Source organism: Electrophorus electricus, chromosome 13 (assembly GCF_041902795.1).
Source record: "Electrophorus electricus isolate QZ-2024a chromosome 13, ASM4190279v1, whole genome shotgun sequence".
Taxonomy (NCBI): Eukaryota; Metazoa; Chordata; class Actinopteri; order Gymnotiformes; family Gymnotidae; genus Electrophorus; species Electrophorus electricus.
In genome coordinates this window covers 13372105-13391152 of record NC_137509.1, presented here as the reverse complement: position 1 = coordinate 13391152, position 19048 = coordinate 13372105, and the positions used below count along the sequence as shown (strand labels likewise).

General features: G+C 39.0%; 1 protein-coding gene across 6 annotated transcripts; it reads right to left on the bottom strand.

The window, feature by feature from the left end:
• Window positions 1-3792: 3792 nt before the first annotated feature.
• On the bottom strand, window positions 3793-17575 carry LOC118240131 (uncharacterized). Of its 6 annotated transcripts, none has more exons than XM_035519974.2 (13): window positions 17315-17496; window positions 16236-16283; window positions 12604-12651; window positions 11626-11718; window positions 11287-11334; window positions 9867-9941; window positions 9581-9661; window positions 9423-9485; window positions 8288-8368; window positions 7629-7724; window positions 7483-7507; window positions 7021-7100; window positions 3793-4696 (listed from the first exon to the last, which is right to left on the bottom strand). In XM_035519974.2, exons 1-13 carry the CDS (start codon window positions 17379-17381, stop codon window positions 4689-4691), a joined length of 813 nt encoding a protein of 270 aa, XP_035375867.1. In that variant the 5' UTR covers window positions 17382-17496; the 3' UTR covers window positions 3793-4688. The 6 variants fall into 6 exon arrangements, with proteins under 6 accessions (XP_035375867.1, XP_035375868.1, XP_081551408.1 ...); XM_035519975.2 differs by having other exon boundaries at window positions 11626-11673; window positions 17315-17491; XM_081695282.1 differs by lacking the exon at window positions 7629-7724 and having other exon boundaries at window positions 17315-17521.
• Window positions 17576-19048: the final 1473 nt, after the last annotated feature.

Here is a 19048-nt window from a genome sequence, read left to right as displayed (position 1 = left end):
CTGCTGCCAGCTGCTCACACACCGACCAATCAACGCACGTCTACCGTTCTGGAAAGTGCTGGATTTTACCAGGCAACAGAGTTAGAGTCGAATGACTCGATTTGCTAATATGACCCCACAGCGCTGGCCAATTACCATGCAATATTTCTTTGTTGCTACCTTACTTCCCATCCACTTTAGAATAAATGCAGAACTAAAATGTTGTCATAACCACAATTAAGAAATTAATTGAAAAACTACAAAAATAATTGTACATCCAAAAAACAAAAACAAAAAAACAACCCTTTTAGTTATAGAGTCTATCAAATAATTTTACAGACATTAAAATGTTTTAAGGGACAAACTGTCCATCAATATGTATAACAAGATAATAATAAAAGGAATAAAAACATTTATTTCTCCTTATATCCACTAACCTTAGAGCTAAAATCAGGGAGGCATTGTTCAGGTGCAACTGCTAACCGAAACTTGGAGGTCATTTGGAGGGTTACCCAGGATCATTATTAATAGCTTAGAGACCACATGTGGGCTACAGTACAACTAGCACAAGGCTGCAAAACAAAGCCATTTGGCTACATTTAAGAATTTTAATAAACATTTTACCAACAATGAATTGTTGATTAATATCCAATTTATTTTCGAGTTTCAGCTATAAATTTGAAGAGATGACTTTTGCATTCATTTGGCAATTACATACCAAACAAATTTTGAACTGCATTGTACACTAGCAGTCAATGATACTATATAATCATACCTGTTTGTCTATTGAAAATTGATAGCCATAATGGATGGAGGCTACTGTGAATAGTATCTGTTTCAATCATATAAAATGTATTAAGCAGTCATCCACTACCTTTGAAAACAGAAAGGTCATCAAGCTTTAAATGTTAACCTGTCATTTTGTCATGTACAGCTTATTTAAGATAAATAACAAACTAAGGCAAAACTATCAACAGTGTATCCAAAGCTAATTGCATATCCTAAAGACTAGGATATAAAACATTTGAGATTTTGTTTTTTATTCTGACAAATACATTTCATCTGGATAAATACTTTAGTGTTTTAAATCTAACAAGTATATACAATGCAGAGGCATTTAATGGAGGTTCAAGTAAATTCATATCACCATGTGCGTGGACAAATTTGTGTGTGTGTGTGTGTGTTGGGGGGTGTTTTTTTCCTGATGTTTCACCGCTGCAGCATCCAGTAATGATGAGACTGAGTGCAGTGATGAAGAGAGGTACTGTGAGCATGGCTGGACTGAAGTGAGTGTGTTCGTTCTCTGGTCTATTTGGCCTCTCATCACTGTCTGTATAGAAGGAGGTGTTTGTTCTCTGTTTTTCATCCCCTAGTGAGTTATGACTCATATTCTCTCACCTCCCCCATGTTAACAGCCAAACAAGCACTTAGGTATCTTTAGCAAACAAGGATTCTCACAAAGAAATAGATTCAGATACATCCTACCTTGATAGTGCTAGTGACTTCTTTAAACCCTGTGTCAGACAGAAAGATTCAGTTAAAATGAACATAAGGTGAATGGTACAAATAGAAATGCTTTTATTGCCAAGGACCAATTCTCAGCCATGATCAAAGCAACATCATTTCCTAAGTACATACGAGATGCCATGTGGTATATCAGTGGTACATTATTTACAGTTTTTCTGACTTAAATATTTTTGTGTCATATACTAATGGAATAAGGTTTTAGCTGGGAATAAAAACTTTTTCTTCACAAACAGTGTATATTATGTTTTGTCAATCATTTGGCTTTTGACTAGATAAAACAAAATAACTATGCAAAAACTAATACACTTATTCCTCTTGACCCTGAGCTAGTACGATAATACACACTACACATTTGTACCTGCCTTCCTAGGAGGGGAGATATGAGTCTTTTTGGTAAGGTTAGACCACCACAGCTGTTGATAATATCAGTATCCTACAGAGCAGAACCTATTCCTAAATATACAGTTAACCTGATCTGTAGCTTTCAGTTCCGTAATAAAGCAGATATTGCCAAAACTGTTCTACCTTATGGGTTTTGCATCTCAGAGTGGGGTATCTCAGAGTATGGCAATGTGCATCATAGTAGATGTTTCAGATGGACAGTAGAGGGGAGCCCAGTTAGTTTGCCTGGAATTGAAGCAGTCTAGCTAAATGGATCCAAGGCTGAATTAATTACATTTTCCTTCATGTGTGGCATGTGCATGTGTGATCCAGATGGCTACATGAGACTACCTTGTGCAGAACCTTGTGATGGCTGCTGCAGAGTTTGAACATGTATATATGACAAAGTATATATTAAAGGCCTACCAGAGCTTGGCTGGAAAACTTAAATACATGTAAGGTAGGTAACACATCTTCAGGAATTTGTTCTCTAGTTCTCCATGTATACATTTGTCCAGGATGTGTGCTCTCTGGAAATTAAACTCATGACCACGGTGTGCTCTTTCAGGTGAGCTACAAGAGTGCTATACCATAAGCTATTTCCCACATCAGGCATTTCAAACTTCAGACCTACACTGTGTAAGAGTCAAATGCTTTTATGTGACAGTTGGAACATAATCCTTTGTTGACACTGTGCCCGTTGCACCGTCTCTTACCTGGCACAGTGCCTGTAACCAGAGCAGACTCAGCAGCAGCTGCATGCATGCACATCTGCCCACCATGTTCATTTCAGCTACCTGTCACGTAATACTCTTGTTTAGCCACAAGCATGTTGGAAAAACTGGTGTGAGCCTGCGGCTTCTGATTCGCTCATATTTTACTTTGAAACAAAGAAGCATAAGAAATTTCAGTGCTACTAATGTTGTTGTTGTTGTTGTCTTATTTATTTCATTTTGTATAGCTTTAGATAAAATGCAACAAAACGTCAGAATCTGTCAAAACATTTGTCAGAAGAACATGGTAATGGTAATGACTGGTAATAGGAGGGGAGCATGGAACCAAGTCTGTTGAAGCATGTTTGACTATGTGTGAAATAGTTCTATCCACTTCTGGCTACAACAAATTTTCTTTAACTATTTAAATTATATTAATTGTGGGGAAATGGTAAATATTAATAAATATTGTAGTTGTTGTCTGCTACATTTTCCAGTAGGATGTGATTAAGAATTAATCAAAAACGGAATATATACAAGGCAGTGGTAGCTCAGTGATTAAGGTACTGACTGCTGCCAAATTACCACTGTAGACCTCTTGAACAAGGAAGGCCCTTATCCCTGAATTGCTCAAACTGCACTCAGTCATGCGTTGGATAAAAGCATCATCTAAATAATGTAAATATATATTCAAGAATGTGTTTATATATATAGACTATCACAGGTAGAAAAAATGAACACCTGTGAAATGAGTGGACTGGATGATGCATTTCCATTAAGCAAAAACCCTATTAGTTATATACAGTAGCAGTCAAACATTTAGATGACCGTACTCTTTATTTTTACTATTTTCTTCACTTAGGAAAGCAGGGACTATTTTTTACACTTAAAAAAAACAAATACGTGATTATGCTGTGATGAACAAATACTCACTATCTTATGTTTTAGAGTCTTTGAAGTAACTTTACTTTGATGACAGCTTTGCATGCTCTTGGTGTTCTCTTCATGATGCAACCACCTTTGATGCTGTTCCATCAGTCTTTAAGACAGTCTTTAACATTTGTGGGGTAAGGAACTAAAGTTCTGAAAGAAAACTATTTGCTAAGAGTGCATGTTTTGAAAATTAATTCATAGATAGACTAACACATTTTCCTTAGAGAAAAACTTAATCAATTAGAACATAAATACATAATCCATTGATTAAAATGCCTTTATTAGTATTAAAACATACATGTCCAAACATTTTACCGATATGTGTGTGTGTGTGTGTGTGTGTGTGTGTGTGTATAAGCTAATAAGGCATTTTCACATTTTCACGTCATGGAAATGTATCACCTAGGCTGCTCTAACATTTCACTGTTACCCATTTGATCTGTTATGCTTTGGACAGATTTATTTAGATCTTCTCTAGATCTGTTTATGATTTATGTCAATATTGATATCCTGATGAATTGTAATAAAGTTTTTAAGTTAAAGCAAACACATAGCTAGCGATCAGTTATTTGTTATATTTGTTATGATCAAAAAGTCACTAACTCTATCTCTAATGCATATCTATGGCTGTAAAATATGTCTAGCTATGCTTTATGTTAAATCTACAACCATGCAGATTTTTCTGACAGTCTGAAATCTACAAAAGCTACAGACTATCTCTGCTTTCCATGAAGTAATGAAAATACATCGTTGCTGTGTATCAGACAATCTTAACACTTTCCAAAAAAGGGCAAACATTTAACGAACAGTTCAATGTTCAGAGGAGAATATCAAAAAATCTCTGTACATTCTCATGTATCAAACTATAATACAAAATATATTTCCAGCAAAAGACTGAATTATTTTTATAGTGTTGAGTTGAGCATACAAAATATAGACAGGTAGAAGGGCCAAGAATGAGAAAAACAAAATTTTAGTCAGGGCTTTTATAACGATACAGGAATCTTCTCCAGCATTTTTGCTCATAATAATTGCAAGTGCCAAGTCACTACTGCTTCATGTCTTTCCAGAAAGACGACACTGAAGCTTGTGATCTTCATCTTCCACTGTTCCTGTTTCAGCGCTTCTTTTCAGACTCTCGGTTCATCCTCCCTCTCATTTAGCTGCAGACAGATCAAGGCGTTAAAAGAACCACGCTGACTTTCACAAGCTGTTAGAAGATCATTTTTCTTCGCACACATGTTCTGTGTCTAGCCAGAAAGATTCACAGGAGCCAGAACAAAAAAAAAGAAGAAATGAATACTGAAATGAGTGCTGCCTCCACTAGGTGTCTCTATGGAACTTTTAAAGGGACAGAAAATTAGTCAGTCCACAGCAACCATCCAATAAAAGCCACATTACAGCACACACTGCTCATATAAGTACACCAGACAATGCTTATGTCTAGAAATAGCTTCTGAAACAAGATCAGAATAAAGGTTTGTCGTTTAGTAACATAACCACCATGTCATATTTAAGCGTTTCTAGTTACTAGTTAAATCAGATGAGTACAATAACTCATGAGCGTTATTGTGTAGCCGCGACTACATTTGAGATCTTTTGTGGTCCTGCTGAACGTCCTGACAGTGTTTGGATTGTTACAGTCAAGCAAATTGAAAAGCTGAGCATCCCATGTCATATACTGAAACAGGGACAGTGAAAGAACAGTAAAAAAGTCAATAGGAACGTAGATACAATGCTGTATTGACACTGTAACAACAATAGCTTTTTTAAAGTCACAGTACTGGCTCAAGGCTCTAAGCCCGAGGGGGCACATTCTCAAATGTTGACATCATTTCCTGTTCCAAAAACACCAATTAACAAATACAGCATCTTTTTTTTTTTCTTCTAATTGTAAATTAAATATGAAAAAAAGAAAGCTTTTTGTGTAGTAAGTATGATATGGAAATGCTGTAATGTCCCTCTCTGTTACTCCATTATAGGTTTTCAAAAGTGCAAAACACAAGTCTACACAATGGCATTTGATGGTGTTCACTGGCACACAATGTTGCTGCTCCAAAATAGGTAGTGTTAGGTTATGGAAGGGGCTATCTTTCATCCGTTAGTGGACTTTACAGGGTGGGAGAGGGAAGAGATGTAAGAGAATAAACAGCAGGAAACACCTTCTCTTGGTCAGCCAAGCCCAAATATTCCCTTCCCTGCCAGCAACAATGAGTTATTAAAAGCCTCCTGCTTCCTCTGAGCAAGTGCATGCAGAGATCAGATGCATTTGAGGGTGGGTTGTTGGCTGATGAGCAGGAGGGAAGGAATGGATTAGATGGGAACATGTGGACTCGCACTTTCTCCTCAGATAACTAATTGATTTCAGAGAAGGCCCTTGAAGGAAACAAGGAGATTAAGTTTGCAAAAGGTTGTCTTAGCTAAATTGTTTCAGTGTATAAACTGGCAGTGTCTGGATGAAGGTGGTCGTTATTTTAATGTTAGTTCCTGGCTTGAACAGCAGTAAAGCCCTAGGAATCCTGAGGAGGCCATGACACTGTTTAAAGGCCCTGCACAGTATTTTTCCTCTTTACTCAAAAATGGATGTATGTGATTATCCTCAAACTCTGGCTTCAGTCCAACATTACCAGGTACTGCAACCTCTACATTTTATACATTTTTGTATACTGCCCCATAACTACCATTTAGGAATTACACTTTATTTCGCGTTATCTTTGACATAATAGATAACAGTTGACTAGAGTGAATCATACCTTATATAAGATACCTTATATTGGGTATTCATGAGCTGGGAAATCAGCTGACCCTACTATACTCCACTCACTCTTATAAGACATGGCACGTGTATAATGCTCAGTTTCTGGATTCAAGTAGGAGAAATGTTAACCATTACTCATTACACCCCCCCCCCCCCCCTCCAGAAAACAAGACCAAATCAAAATGGCTCAGATTTCTTTCTGGGGTTGAAGTGACACCAAAAGCAAGAGTTTGTAGCAGGCAATTTCCTGCAAATAAATTTGAAATTTAGTCGCAATACAGCTCTGGATTTGCCACTTGACTAAAGCTTAAACCAACAGCTTTCCTGACACTGGATGCAACGTGTGTTAGTTGGTAAGTCTTTTATTTTTAATTACATTTTATTCAATCTAGCAAGCAATGACATTGCTAATGTTTCTTAATTTTATGCAATTTAGCTCAGCTACAAAGGTATTTTTATAACATTAAATGATTTGACATTGCCACTTTTGAAATTGCCAATATAGTTAAAGCCTGTTAGCTAGACCTATCTGACCAGGTGAATATAAGATAGCTAGCTAATGTTCCTTTTAATGTAAATGTGATCAAAATATCAGAAATGCAGATGATATCGCTTTAAATACTTTTTTAAAATATGAACCGTCCTCTAATTTAACCAGAGAATCTGATTAGCACAGTTCTGCTAATAATAATAGACTAATCAAATACATCAATAAACTGCATCCCATACCATTCTCCTCAGCACCTGATGTCTTCACTCCCAGGAGCATGACTCCATCTTTGTTACTCTCTGTTCTTTGGAACGACGCACTGGATTTTCATTAGCAACATGGAAACAATTAAAACAAGTCTTAATGACCATTTCTTAGTAATGTCATCAGTATGAAAGTACTGTATTTGTCTAGTAGATATTCTTCCCAGCAAGAAACCCCTACAACACTTCATAAGATCTTAGCCTCAATTTCTAGGTAATGAGAGTACAGAAACAGATATATAGTTATTTGTGTAGTTATATAGTTATTTTCTTTAAATGAACTAACCACAGAGGAGATGAATCAGAACTGATTTAATCGGTCATACACAACCAGTTAAACTAACTCCACAAAGTTTCACACTGACACATTGTATATTCCCAACATAATTGCATAGCTAATGGAATAAAACATTGAAACTAAGGGGCTCAAATACTTACTTCTCAGTTCCATTGTCTGTCATTTCTAGAAATGCCAACCAAAAGGGAAAAAAAGCTTAAATTGGTTTACTTTAAGAAGTATAAATATGTGCCCATATAGATCATTTTATTTTTAATAGTCAATTTACACAAGTTTTAATAAATACCTGGATGATGATGTATTTTCACCCCTTTAAACTTGCAGTATATTATTACAGCCACAATCACCACCAAAATCAACAACAGCCAAAGGTAGTTATAATCTGTAACATAACCATAACAATGTATCTGCTATTTGACACAAGATAATGAGTGTCTCTGATATTACAAAGAATATGATGTAATATCATGATCAATAAACAACATATAAAAACATACATAAAATACTCCATTAAAAACTCCTTAAAAGTAATGCTATCATATCAGATTTAGTACAATGATATATTAAGTGATCAGTATGGTTTAGTGTATGAATTTAGTGTATGAATATCAAAGCTGTTTCTGAGTTTGTAATGCATAATTAGCACTTGGCAAGGTATTCACATGAAAATCCCCAGCAGGGAACTGACATAAAGGCACAAATTTTTCCATGAATTTCTAGTGAGCTGAAATACAAAGAAACTTTGACTGATCAGATGATTTGAGCATTGAAGACACATGTCCTATAACAAAAAGTTAATGAAAGTTAAAAAAACTTCATATGACATATTTGTCATAATTTCGATAATTTCACCTTATTGTTTCTTCCTTTCTTCATACTGGGCTGACATTCACTTAATATATGCTCTTGTTCATTCCTATTGACCCTAAAGACAAATCTACGTACCAGAGTGCTGTCCTTTTCCTGAGCTGTTGTCCTTCTTTGGGTCATGGTTGGGTTCCTTTCCTTTGGGTTTACTTTCCTTATCTGAGTAAAAGTATAATTAATAATGAGTAATGTATTACTGTTTTCAAAGATGTACACAGTTAAACAAATATGTCAACATTTACACACATAAACTTATCTATTTACGTTAGTTAAATGTCACAATACAAGATATATCGCTGACAAAACCTTTCAAATTCCTGCATAGTGATACCGAGTAAATCGATGTGTATAGTCCTTTACTGTTGTAAGATATCAAAATACATTGTTTATAACACATTCAACACTTAAATTAGTATATCAGGATAATATTCTGGAAGGTTTAAGAAACTGCATGACATTAGCTTCCCATAAACATATGGGCCAGAGTCATGTGCAACACAAATGTGCAACACAGTATTTAATTCCTACTCATAAAACAATCCTGGCAATAATTAGCGCACCAAAATCAATTTACCGCTGCTCTAAACCCATCTGCGCCCATGTGAAAGCCAATTAAAACCGATATGTAAATTCGTCTGTACATACTAAAGGCCCACGGCATCCATATTTATGAATGAGGGAATGTGTTGCTGCAATGCTGGTGACTGATAACGTCACTTTAACTACAGTACACTACAGTTACTCAACAGGAATCAATCCTTTTTGGAGATATATATATATATATATATATAAAGAGCCATCATGCTTTCAAAATGCTACAAAGCACACCATGGGTGCAAAATAGTTGGACAATTTTAAGTCATCACAGTACTGATTTTCAACGCAGTCTGATGGAATGCTTGAGCATGCAGCAACTGCTCTGAGTTGCTTAAGCCTACTCTTTCTGAGTTCTGCCCAGAGACTAGAAGAAAATCAGGACCGAATACTTTATATATAGTATGCCTTAAATAACTTCACTGTTAACTCTCTTCAGTAGTTGGCAGTGTAGTTCTTTGACCTTCCCTGAAGTAGCAGAGGAAAACCTGAAAAAGCTTTGGCCAACTCACAGATATTGGCAACTACTAATTTGCTTGGTCGCTTCATTAAGCTTGAATAGATATTACACAATCCCGTACAATCTGAATGACCTTTGCAGGCATACACAGATACGCACCGTCAGCCTCACTACTGGTTGGGGGATTTCTGGTTGTTTCTATGTCATTTCTATTCTCAGGATCTGAAAAAATATACAGTTGTTTCCTTAAATATGTTGCCTTAGGCAACAGAATCTCAGTCACATAGTTACGTATACACAAGCACATATATACTCACATGTGTTATTTGCTTGTGTCAAGTTGCTTGTGTTATTCACTTGTGTCAAACTGTTTCCCACTTCCTTTTCATTAGGCTGCACTAAAAGAGTATACAGTTGTTCCTTTAGACATTTTGCATATTTGATGTACGACTTGTCCTGGTCCCGCAGGTGAAATTGTTGTTATAGTCACACCAAATGAACACTCAAAGAAGTAAGCTTTATTCTTCTTAAAATTGCTTTTATGGTGATGATCAAAGCAGTGTCTAAGCATCAGCACTGAGCAACGGTTAGAGTGAGACTAACCTGAGGATAACAGATTTGTTGTGGGACTGTGAAGAATCGTGGAAGTAGATTGTGTGCTCACTGCAGATGTGAAGTCTTGAAAGCCATAACAGATAAAAAATAAAAAATAATATTAACAAAGGAAACTGTTTGCTGTGAATACATCAGACTGAATCCTAGCAAAACCAAGAGAAACATTTCAATATGTCATTACAAGGCTAAGGCCTTAGCCTGGTGTGTGCTTAGACTAACCATTTTGGCATCTTGGATGGTAAAAGTACTCTCAATTAACATTATTAGTAACAACTGTTCACTGCATTTCACACTTCATTACACACGCTTTCCACATCTACAAAAGTTTGAAGAAACATTTGAGAGAAAAAGCCTGAGAAAGAGAAAGTAGTGCCTGCAGCAGTGAAACCCGTGCAGTTCAGAAAACAGGTCAGTTAGAGTGAGACTCATCTGGTGATAACTGTGTTTTTGTGGAATAGGAAGAAGATCTTTTTCATAAAGTAATGCCTGCTAAAGAGTAAGAACACTAACATTCCCTCACTTGAAAATTCTTTAGCATTGAGTCAGAGTAAACCAACTGGTACTAAAATGCAGAGAATCAAGTGCTTGCTAAACCGATACTTAAGTTATCAAATGTAGCACAAAGCAAAGGTGAAAGACAGTTAAAGACAAATGCAGACTCACTTCTAAAAAGTTAGAAAAGCATATTAGGAATATCCCTTTTCCTTTTGGCCACATTTTGTAAACGGGTGCCCCTTATACAAGCAAAGCATAGAACTGAACTAACTGCATGTAACACTTTGGATCTAGCTTTATATATTGAATCTAGCTTTATAGCTCTAATGCTTCCAACAGAGTCATGCTGACTCAGATTGATGGCTGAACATCATTCAACTAATGAAAAGGTGGTCATAACATGATAACAGTGTAGTCATGAGCTACCTAGATGAAGAGTTGGGGACTCACCCTGCATTTCATCACGCAGGGTGGCCCACCCAAGACTGATGTTCCCACATAAGCAAAACAAATGCAGAAGGCATGTAGACTGCACTTTCCAAGTTCAGTTATATGCTGTGGTACAATTTATGCCATTCTTAAGTTCTTATAATATTCCTTGGCCCCTCTATCTTAAAATCTTCTGTACCGCAGGTACAGCATAGACGATATCTACCTTTCCTAAACCCTGGTGTGTATGTATGTGTGTGTGTGTATGCATGTATGTGTGTGTATGTATGTATGGGGGCATGTTTGCTTAGAGGAACCTGTAAAAAAGTCTCCTTTTGGTTAATATTGTGCATATAGAGATGTTGAAACATTTTAGAAGATGAAAACATAAATCTTATACACCTTCCATTCAACAAATGAAAAGATGGTAATAACATGATAACACTGTAGTCCTGAACTACTGAGATGAAGAGCTGGGACTCACCCTGTGCTTTAGTATTTGTAGGTGCCACTGTTGTTGAAAGCACGGTATCTAAACAGAGAGGAGTCTGAAATTACCAACTGAGAGTTTGGATATACATTCACCAATTACTCGCAACTTTGTTATGTATGTCTATCATATCTAGGTGCATTGTTGTTTGATATGTTGTTGATTTACAATTCCCATATTTAGTATATTTGAGGTTTGATGCATAGGACAACTTTTAAAGCAGTTAGAAGATGAAAACTTCTTAAACCTTCCATTCAACTAATGAATGGTCATAACATGATAACATGATAACACTGTAGTCCTGAACTACTGAGATAAAGAGTTGGGACTTACCATTTTTGCTAACACTTGCTGGTGTCACTATTGTTGAAGATATGATACCTAAACAGACAGCAGTTTGAAATGGCTGATTCAGATGATGAACCACTACAAGCAGAGCATGGCATTGGACCAGTCACCCTGGATGTCTTGGAGCATATTTGGCCCAAAAGTATTAACAAACCGTCAGACAATACAGCCCAACATCTTTGCCTTGAACTGTTATCATACTGAACTTTGACTTTAGGAACTGAGGGTGAATAAATTATTATACTTTTTTTTTTTTGTTGCTGACGCATGTGGCCTGCTGGAAGCTCTCTTATCACATTGTGTCATACTGCATTTCAATGACCAAAAAGAACAGCATTCATTCCCTCTTCCATCAGTACAGACATCCATTCCACATATGAGCACAGCTGTGAAAATCTGCATCCTTTTGTCTTTCTCAGCTTCCTGTTATTTATGTCATGAATGTCATGACCTGAAACTGTCTGTCTTAACAGTATAAATTGGACTATTGGAACTGGCGATAAACTAACTGACTTGCCTGGTGACACAACTGCAGTTGAACCAGTTTACCCAACCATTCTGTTTTACACAACCATTCTGTTCAAGTACTGTTTATCAATAGGCTATAGACTAATCAATTGAATTATCAACAGGCTAATTCTGTTTATAATAGACCGCTTTCACAACAAACTAAAGCTAATTTACAGCTAAACTGACCACACCTTAGAGTTTGGATATACATTCACCAATTACTCGCAACTTTGTTATGTATGTCTATCATATCTAGGTGCATTGTTGTTTGATATGTTGTTGATTTACAATTCCCATATTTAGTATATTTGAGGTTTGATGCATAGGACAACTTTTAAAGCAGTTAGAAGATGAAAACTTCTTAAACCTTCCATTCAACTAATGAATGGTCATAACATGATAACATGATAACACTGTAGTCCTGAACTACTGAGATGAAGAGTTGGGACTTACCATTTTTGCTAACACTTGCTGGTGTCACTATTGTTGAAGATATGATACCTAAACAGACAGCAGTTTGAAATGGCTGATTCAGATGATGAACCACTACAAGCAGAGCATGGCACTGGTCTAGTCACACTGCATGCCTTGGTGCATATTTGGCCCAAGTGTATTAACAAACTTTCAGACAATACAGTTGAACATCTGTGCCTTGGAATGCAGTTATTATACTGAGCTTTGCCTTTAGGAACTGAGGGTGACTATTTGTGCTTTATCCATTTTTTGGTGCTGACCAGTGTGGCTCGCTGAAGCTCTCAAATTGTGCTGTATTGCATTCGAATAACAAAAATAACAGCATTTGTCTGCTCTTCTCCCAATACAGAGATCCATTCCACATAGAAACTCAACTGTGAAAAGGGGTTTTTCTGTCTGTCTCTCTAGACTAACTGCCAGGTGGCACAACTGTAGAAGAGTTAGTTTACCCGACTATTCTTTAAGCCAACCATTCTGTTTAACTACTATTTATCAATAGATTATAAGGAGTACAACCAACGGTCACTGCTTTCACAACTAAAGCAAAATTACATGGCCTAAACTGATCACACCTTTGACTGTTTATATACATTCACCACTTGCAACTTTGTTGTTACGTAGACCTATCATATCTAGGTGCATTTTCTACATGTACAATTATGGACTGCAGCTAATGCACAAATTGTCAGCCACCCTCTTCACCTTTCATCACAAGCCCACTGTTGACCGGATATCATTTGGGTGTTAGACCATTAAAAATGACATAGTTGTGAATGCTGAGCTGCTGTAAGTTCATTAGGAACAGCAGTGTTGCTGGGGACTTCCCAATGTATCTGTGTCCCTGCGGGACTGAGACTGGTCCATCACAGTCAGCACGAGATACTGATAAAGGGTTGGAAATGGCTGCCTGTTTCTAATGACATGGCTGGTGGAGTGTAAACAGTAAGACAGAATAAATAATTTGTTTATAAAAAATGGTTACGGAGACAGAGGAACAATAAAAAACCCAACTTCATAGTGCTTCCAGTCTCATAAATCTTTGAGTATTGTTCAACTTGCTCGATATGTTGTTGATTTACAATTTACACTGAGCACTTTTGAGGTCTGACATGTAGGACTTCACTGTTCCCTGCTGTGAGGAGCAGTTAACCTAAACTAGTGCAACGACATGAGCATAACAGACATCCTCAGGTCTTGTGCAGACTTCACTTTCCTTGACCATATCCACAGAAAACATTTTCACATAGGAGAAAAGTGTCTGTGAATGGGGAGATGCCTCTATAGTAGTGAAAGCCTGTGGCAATGCACAGCTCAGTAAGAGTGAGAGTCACCATCTAATGATGTTGATGCTTGTGGATCAGTCTTTTTTAGTAACTGGGAAGCATGCTTGTTTGCTAAACCATGTAAAGTCTAACATTATTACTATAAAATAATACTATACAATACTATACGTGAAATAATTTGCATATAGTACCAACTGAGTGAAACAACTGCAAGTGGGAAGAATCGTCACAACACAGCCTCCTCCTCCTAGACACCTGCTTGTGTGTGTGTGTGTGTGTGTGTGTGTGAGTGTGTGTGTGTGTGTGTGTGTGTGTGTGTGTGTGTTCGTATGCATGGCCACATCCATCTCGTGTATCACACCTGTTCCTTGTTTTACGATGTTACCCTGTGCATATATAAAGTCCTGTTTAGTCGTTGGTCTTTGTCGGTGTTTGACTCCAAGTAAGCTGGGTACTTCGTGGGCTATTGCATACGAAGTAGTGTTCGTGTTTGGTTTAATTTTTGTTACGTGCGCTAATAAACGTCTGTGTGTGCGACACGGCCTGTCTGTGCATCCTGCCTCGCCTCCCACATCCCAGAAACACCGACCGCTAAGGGATGCATGAGCCAAGGGCAAGGGGAAGATGAAGAAGCAGCAGTATAGTCGCCCCAAACCAACTGTGTAGGGGAATCCTCCATACTGGTGGGAACACTCCCTGCCATCAAAGCAGGGGAAAGTGTCCCTGGAGGATTTTGGGGGGGCCCTGATCGTGGTCCAGGGTCAGACTCTTTAGAGTCCTATCTAGCTTCACTGGACTACTGGGACCAGGATGACTACGACGACCAGTATCCATGGTCGGGCTCTGCAGGGTCTTACGTGCCCTCTATGGACTACCGGAAAGGCTATGGTGATTACGGCAAAGGTGAGGAGTATGACGACGTCAGCCTCAAGTCGTACACGGAACCTGACCGCTCTGGGAATCCGTCAGTGGAGGTGGAGGAGGACTCTGAGAACCACGAGCCTCTGGAGCCTAAGGCACCGCTCAAAGCACGCTTCTCTAGAGCCTGCAAGCCACTCAGTGTCACCTTTAAAGAGGCATTGTCATCAGAGGACACTCCCTCACCCATGGCACACAGCCTTAGAGCTTGCGTGCCTACTTGTGCGCCTCGACGAGGCTAAAAAGAAGCATCACTAGTGCCCGCTCTAGAGACAGGCAAATCATCTCGTGCACTTCCTGGCTCGTCCACCCCAAAACCGGAGACGTCGTCACCACGCAAGTCGGCGGCCCATCTGACGACAGGGGGACTGGTTGGGGTTCCTGCCAGCATTCCCAGACTCTTTCCCAATCCTTTGTGTGGTTTCGTTCATATACCAGTTCCGGTTACCCTACCCATCCCCATCAAGATTACTGTGCCAGTCCCTTTGTCTTCCTTAGTGCCTGTTCCTGTTCCTGTTCCTGTTTTTGTGTTTGTCATCGTCATGGTCCCTGTCTTCCTCCCCTTTTCTTGTTCGTACTGGCCTGTGTCGGTTCGCTCAGTCCTACAGCCTCAGCATTTGGCATTGGTCTGGGGGCCATGGAACGATAGGCTGGCGCACCGGGAGTCGCACCATTGGTGGAGGAGGGGGGGGTTCTGTCCCGGCCCGGCCCCCTCCTCCTAGATGCCTCTGTGTGTGTTCATATGCATAGCCACACCCCTCCCGTGTATCACACCTGTTCATCGTTTTACGTTGTTTCTGTGTGTATATATAAAATATATATTGTTTCTGTTTAGCCATTGGTCTTTGTCAGTGTTGGATCCCAAGTAAGCAGTGTGCTTCGTTGTGCTATTGTGCTTCTTCTATTGTTAATTTATAACATGCAAATTGAGGTCTGACTCAATATTTTTTGTTCCCTGTGAGAAAGAGGGGTGGCTATTGCTTATCTCCACAGCCAATGGCCCACCCTAGAATGATGTTCCCACAAAGCAAAACAAACACAGAAGGCATGTAGGCTGTACTTTCCAAGGGCACTTATATGCTGTGGTACATTTCATCACATCCTTAAGTTATAATTTTCCTTGCATTCTGCAACTTCAAATCTTCCTAACTTACCTCAGACACAGTATAAAATAAATCTATTTATTAAGCACTGGTGTGTGTGTGTGTGTGGGGGGCATGTTTCCTTATAGGAACCTGTAAAAAAAACTCCCATTATGGTTAATAAGGGGAGGTAGAGATAGGTAGAGATGTCAAGACATTTTAGAAGGAGACAACACAAACCATTTACACCTTCCATTCAACAAATGAGATGATAATAATATGATAACACTGTAGTCCTGAACTACTGAGATGAAGAGCTGGGACTCACCCTGTGCTTTAGTATTTGTAGGTGCCACTGTTGTTGAAAGCACGGTATCTAAACAGAGAGGAGTCTGAAATTACCAACTGAGATGACTTAGAGCCACTACAAGCAGAGCATGGCATTGGACCAGTCACCCTGGATGTCTTGGAGCATATTTGGCCTAAAAGTATTAACAAACTGTCAGACAATACAACCCAACATCTTTGCCTTGAACTGTTATCATACTGAACTTTGACTTTAGGAACTGAGGGTGAAGGGTTTTTCTTTTTTGCTGCTGACCCATGTGGCTTGTTGGAAGCTCTTATCACATTGTGTCATATATAATTTCAATGACCAAAAGAACAGCATTCATTCCTTCTTCCATCAGTACAGACATCCACTCCACACATGAGCACAGCTGTGAAAAGCTCCCTCCTTCTCCTCCTCTCACACTCACACACACACACACACACACCTACACACACAAAAGTGGAGCTACCTATCCAAGTTTCCTGTCCAAGGTGGGAAATGTCTCCTCGCTGTCTGGCACAATGTGAATTATAGTTACATTTGATTTATGTCATTAAGCAGGAAAAGGCCTGAACCTGATTGTCTTGGCCAGTATAAACCGGACTAAACTGGCACTAAACTAATCAAGCTCCCAGATGACACGACTGCTGTTGAGCCAGTTTATCCAACCATTCTATTTTACCCAACCATCATGTTCAACTCCTGTTCATCAATAGACTATAAGAAACAACAATCAGTTATCATACTTTTCACAACCAACTAAAGCCAAACTGACCACACATTTCACCAGTCACTTTTAACACACATACACATTCCAAAGATGAAAGGCATTAACCCCCACTGACATCAGTATTAATGCACTGAATATTAATACACGTTTTACAAAGCAACCGGTATAGCCACACTGATACCAGGCCTTTCATTCTTCACTTCACAAAATGTCATTGTACGCCACCATATAAAGATTGTGTCTGCCATATTATTTGCTTAAACATACATTTTCACCAGATAAAAAAAAAAAAAACCATCCCACAAACGGACTCCTAACAGAGTAATAAAGGAACAGTTTTACTTACTTAGAAACAGAACACAAAAGAGGACGAGGACATTGATGCCAGCGGCCATGACGGTCCTCTTTTGCATACGATGTCACGCTGCGTCTTCGGAGAGGTGCGCTAGGGCCAGCGGTCAAAAGGAGACGTGCTCACATACAGCTCACGTTGCTTATTCTGCCACTTCCTGTAGTTAAGTGGAGGAAATACACCAGCCTTGATTTGGGTGGAGGGTTTAGTGGCCTGCACAGGGGGTGGAGTTATTGGGGAGTGGTTCAGCCAGGGAGAGAATTCCCAGCTCTGCTGACAGGAATGGTGTCAAAGTCGGTGTGCGTACTCCTTTGCGAGCCTTATTCTGTCATTCTGATCCTGGCAAACAGGTGCTCGTGGCACACCTGACAGACTTGGATCGCCGCAGCTATACGGCCCCCCATGGGGCAGCTCTGGAGAAGTGTGTAGCCATGTTTTCTCTACACATGGGTTATGGGTTATTCTTAGCCTCGAACGGCCATCTCATACCTTTCAGTGGCGTTACACCTACACGCGACGTTGCTTTGCTGTGAGGAGCTATGCTGTTACGACACTGGAAAGAGAAGCGTTAAAGTTTGTCTCCGAGAGTCTACCGGAGAGTTTCCATCATATTTAGCGCTGTGCCAAGGGACAACTGTTGCTTTGTAAAGTGGCCGTTGTAGAGAGTGTCTTATTGCAGCCGCGCAGAGCGCACACGGAGCAGTGCTTTATGTAAGGGTGCTAAACCCACCTCACCTAACGTCACGTCACCTGCTGTAAGACTGAGTTGTGTTGTGACATTTAAGGCCCATTCTGGTGGTGAAGGTGTTGTACAAGATCAAGAACTAAATTTAATTTGTATAAATCCTTTTCTGTGTTCTCAAGTGTGCGCGCATGTCATGTATAAATACTTTTCTCTGTGTCTTTGCATGTGTGTTTGGTTAATACTAAGCCCTACGCAGCCCAAAACAGGATGCAAGAAATCGGTTTCCTTCCTACATCTATTGTGTCTCCCATTATGTACTTAAAAAAAAGGGCCAAAGGAAATGGGGCCACACAATCTATATTAGAATAGACTGCTTTCGCAAAGACGCCTAACTCATGGGAGGATGCTGGATGTGCCAAAAGATGATAATCTTCCAAACATGTCCGTACACAGACAAATAAACTATATAACAATATTGTTTTCCAAGTCATATAACTAAGATTTCCTCTCCCCAAATGTATTTTTTGCCAAATTAATTTGGAAACTTTAATTAATCAAGGATCTAGTCAAAGAGATGCCACTGGAATGTAAGTGTAATCTTCTCAAGCTTTTATGTGTAATCATAGACCAGCCCATAAATCCAAAACCTGCAGATTACATTCCCCAGGTTTTACTCATAGCACTAATCTGCTTCCTGTAGACATTGTAATGGAAGATACGAGTGGACAATATGTTCCACATCTGCTTGGAAGCTTAGATACCAGTGGAAGGTTAAAGTCGAGAAAAAAGAATCTACCAGTAGTAAGGATTATGTCCATGGATATGTGCCTCTTCCTGGCAGAGGACCTTCTCCACTGGAAAGACCGATTTTTGTCCATATTGAAATGCAATGGAAATGCACTTCTCATGCCATTTTGGAATTCAGTCTGGACCTCTGAATGAAAACCAAGCAGTAACTGCATTTCACAAATATGAGTAACAAATGAGGGATATAATGTACACAGTTCTACAGTTAACAACTACCCCAGGCAGTGGTAGCTCAG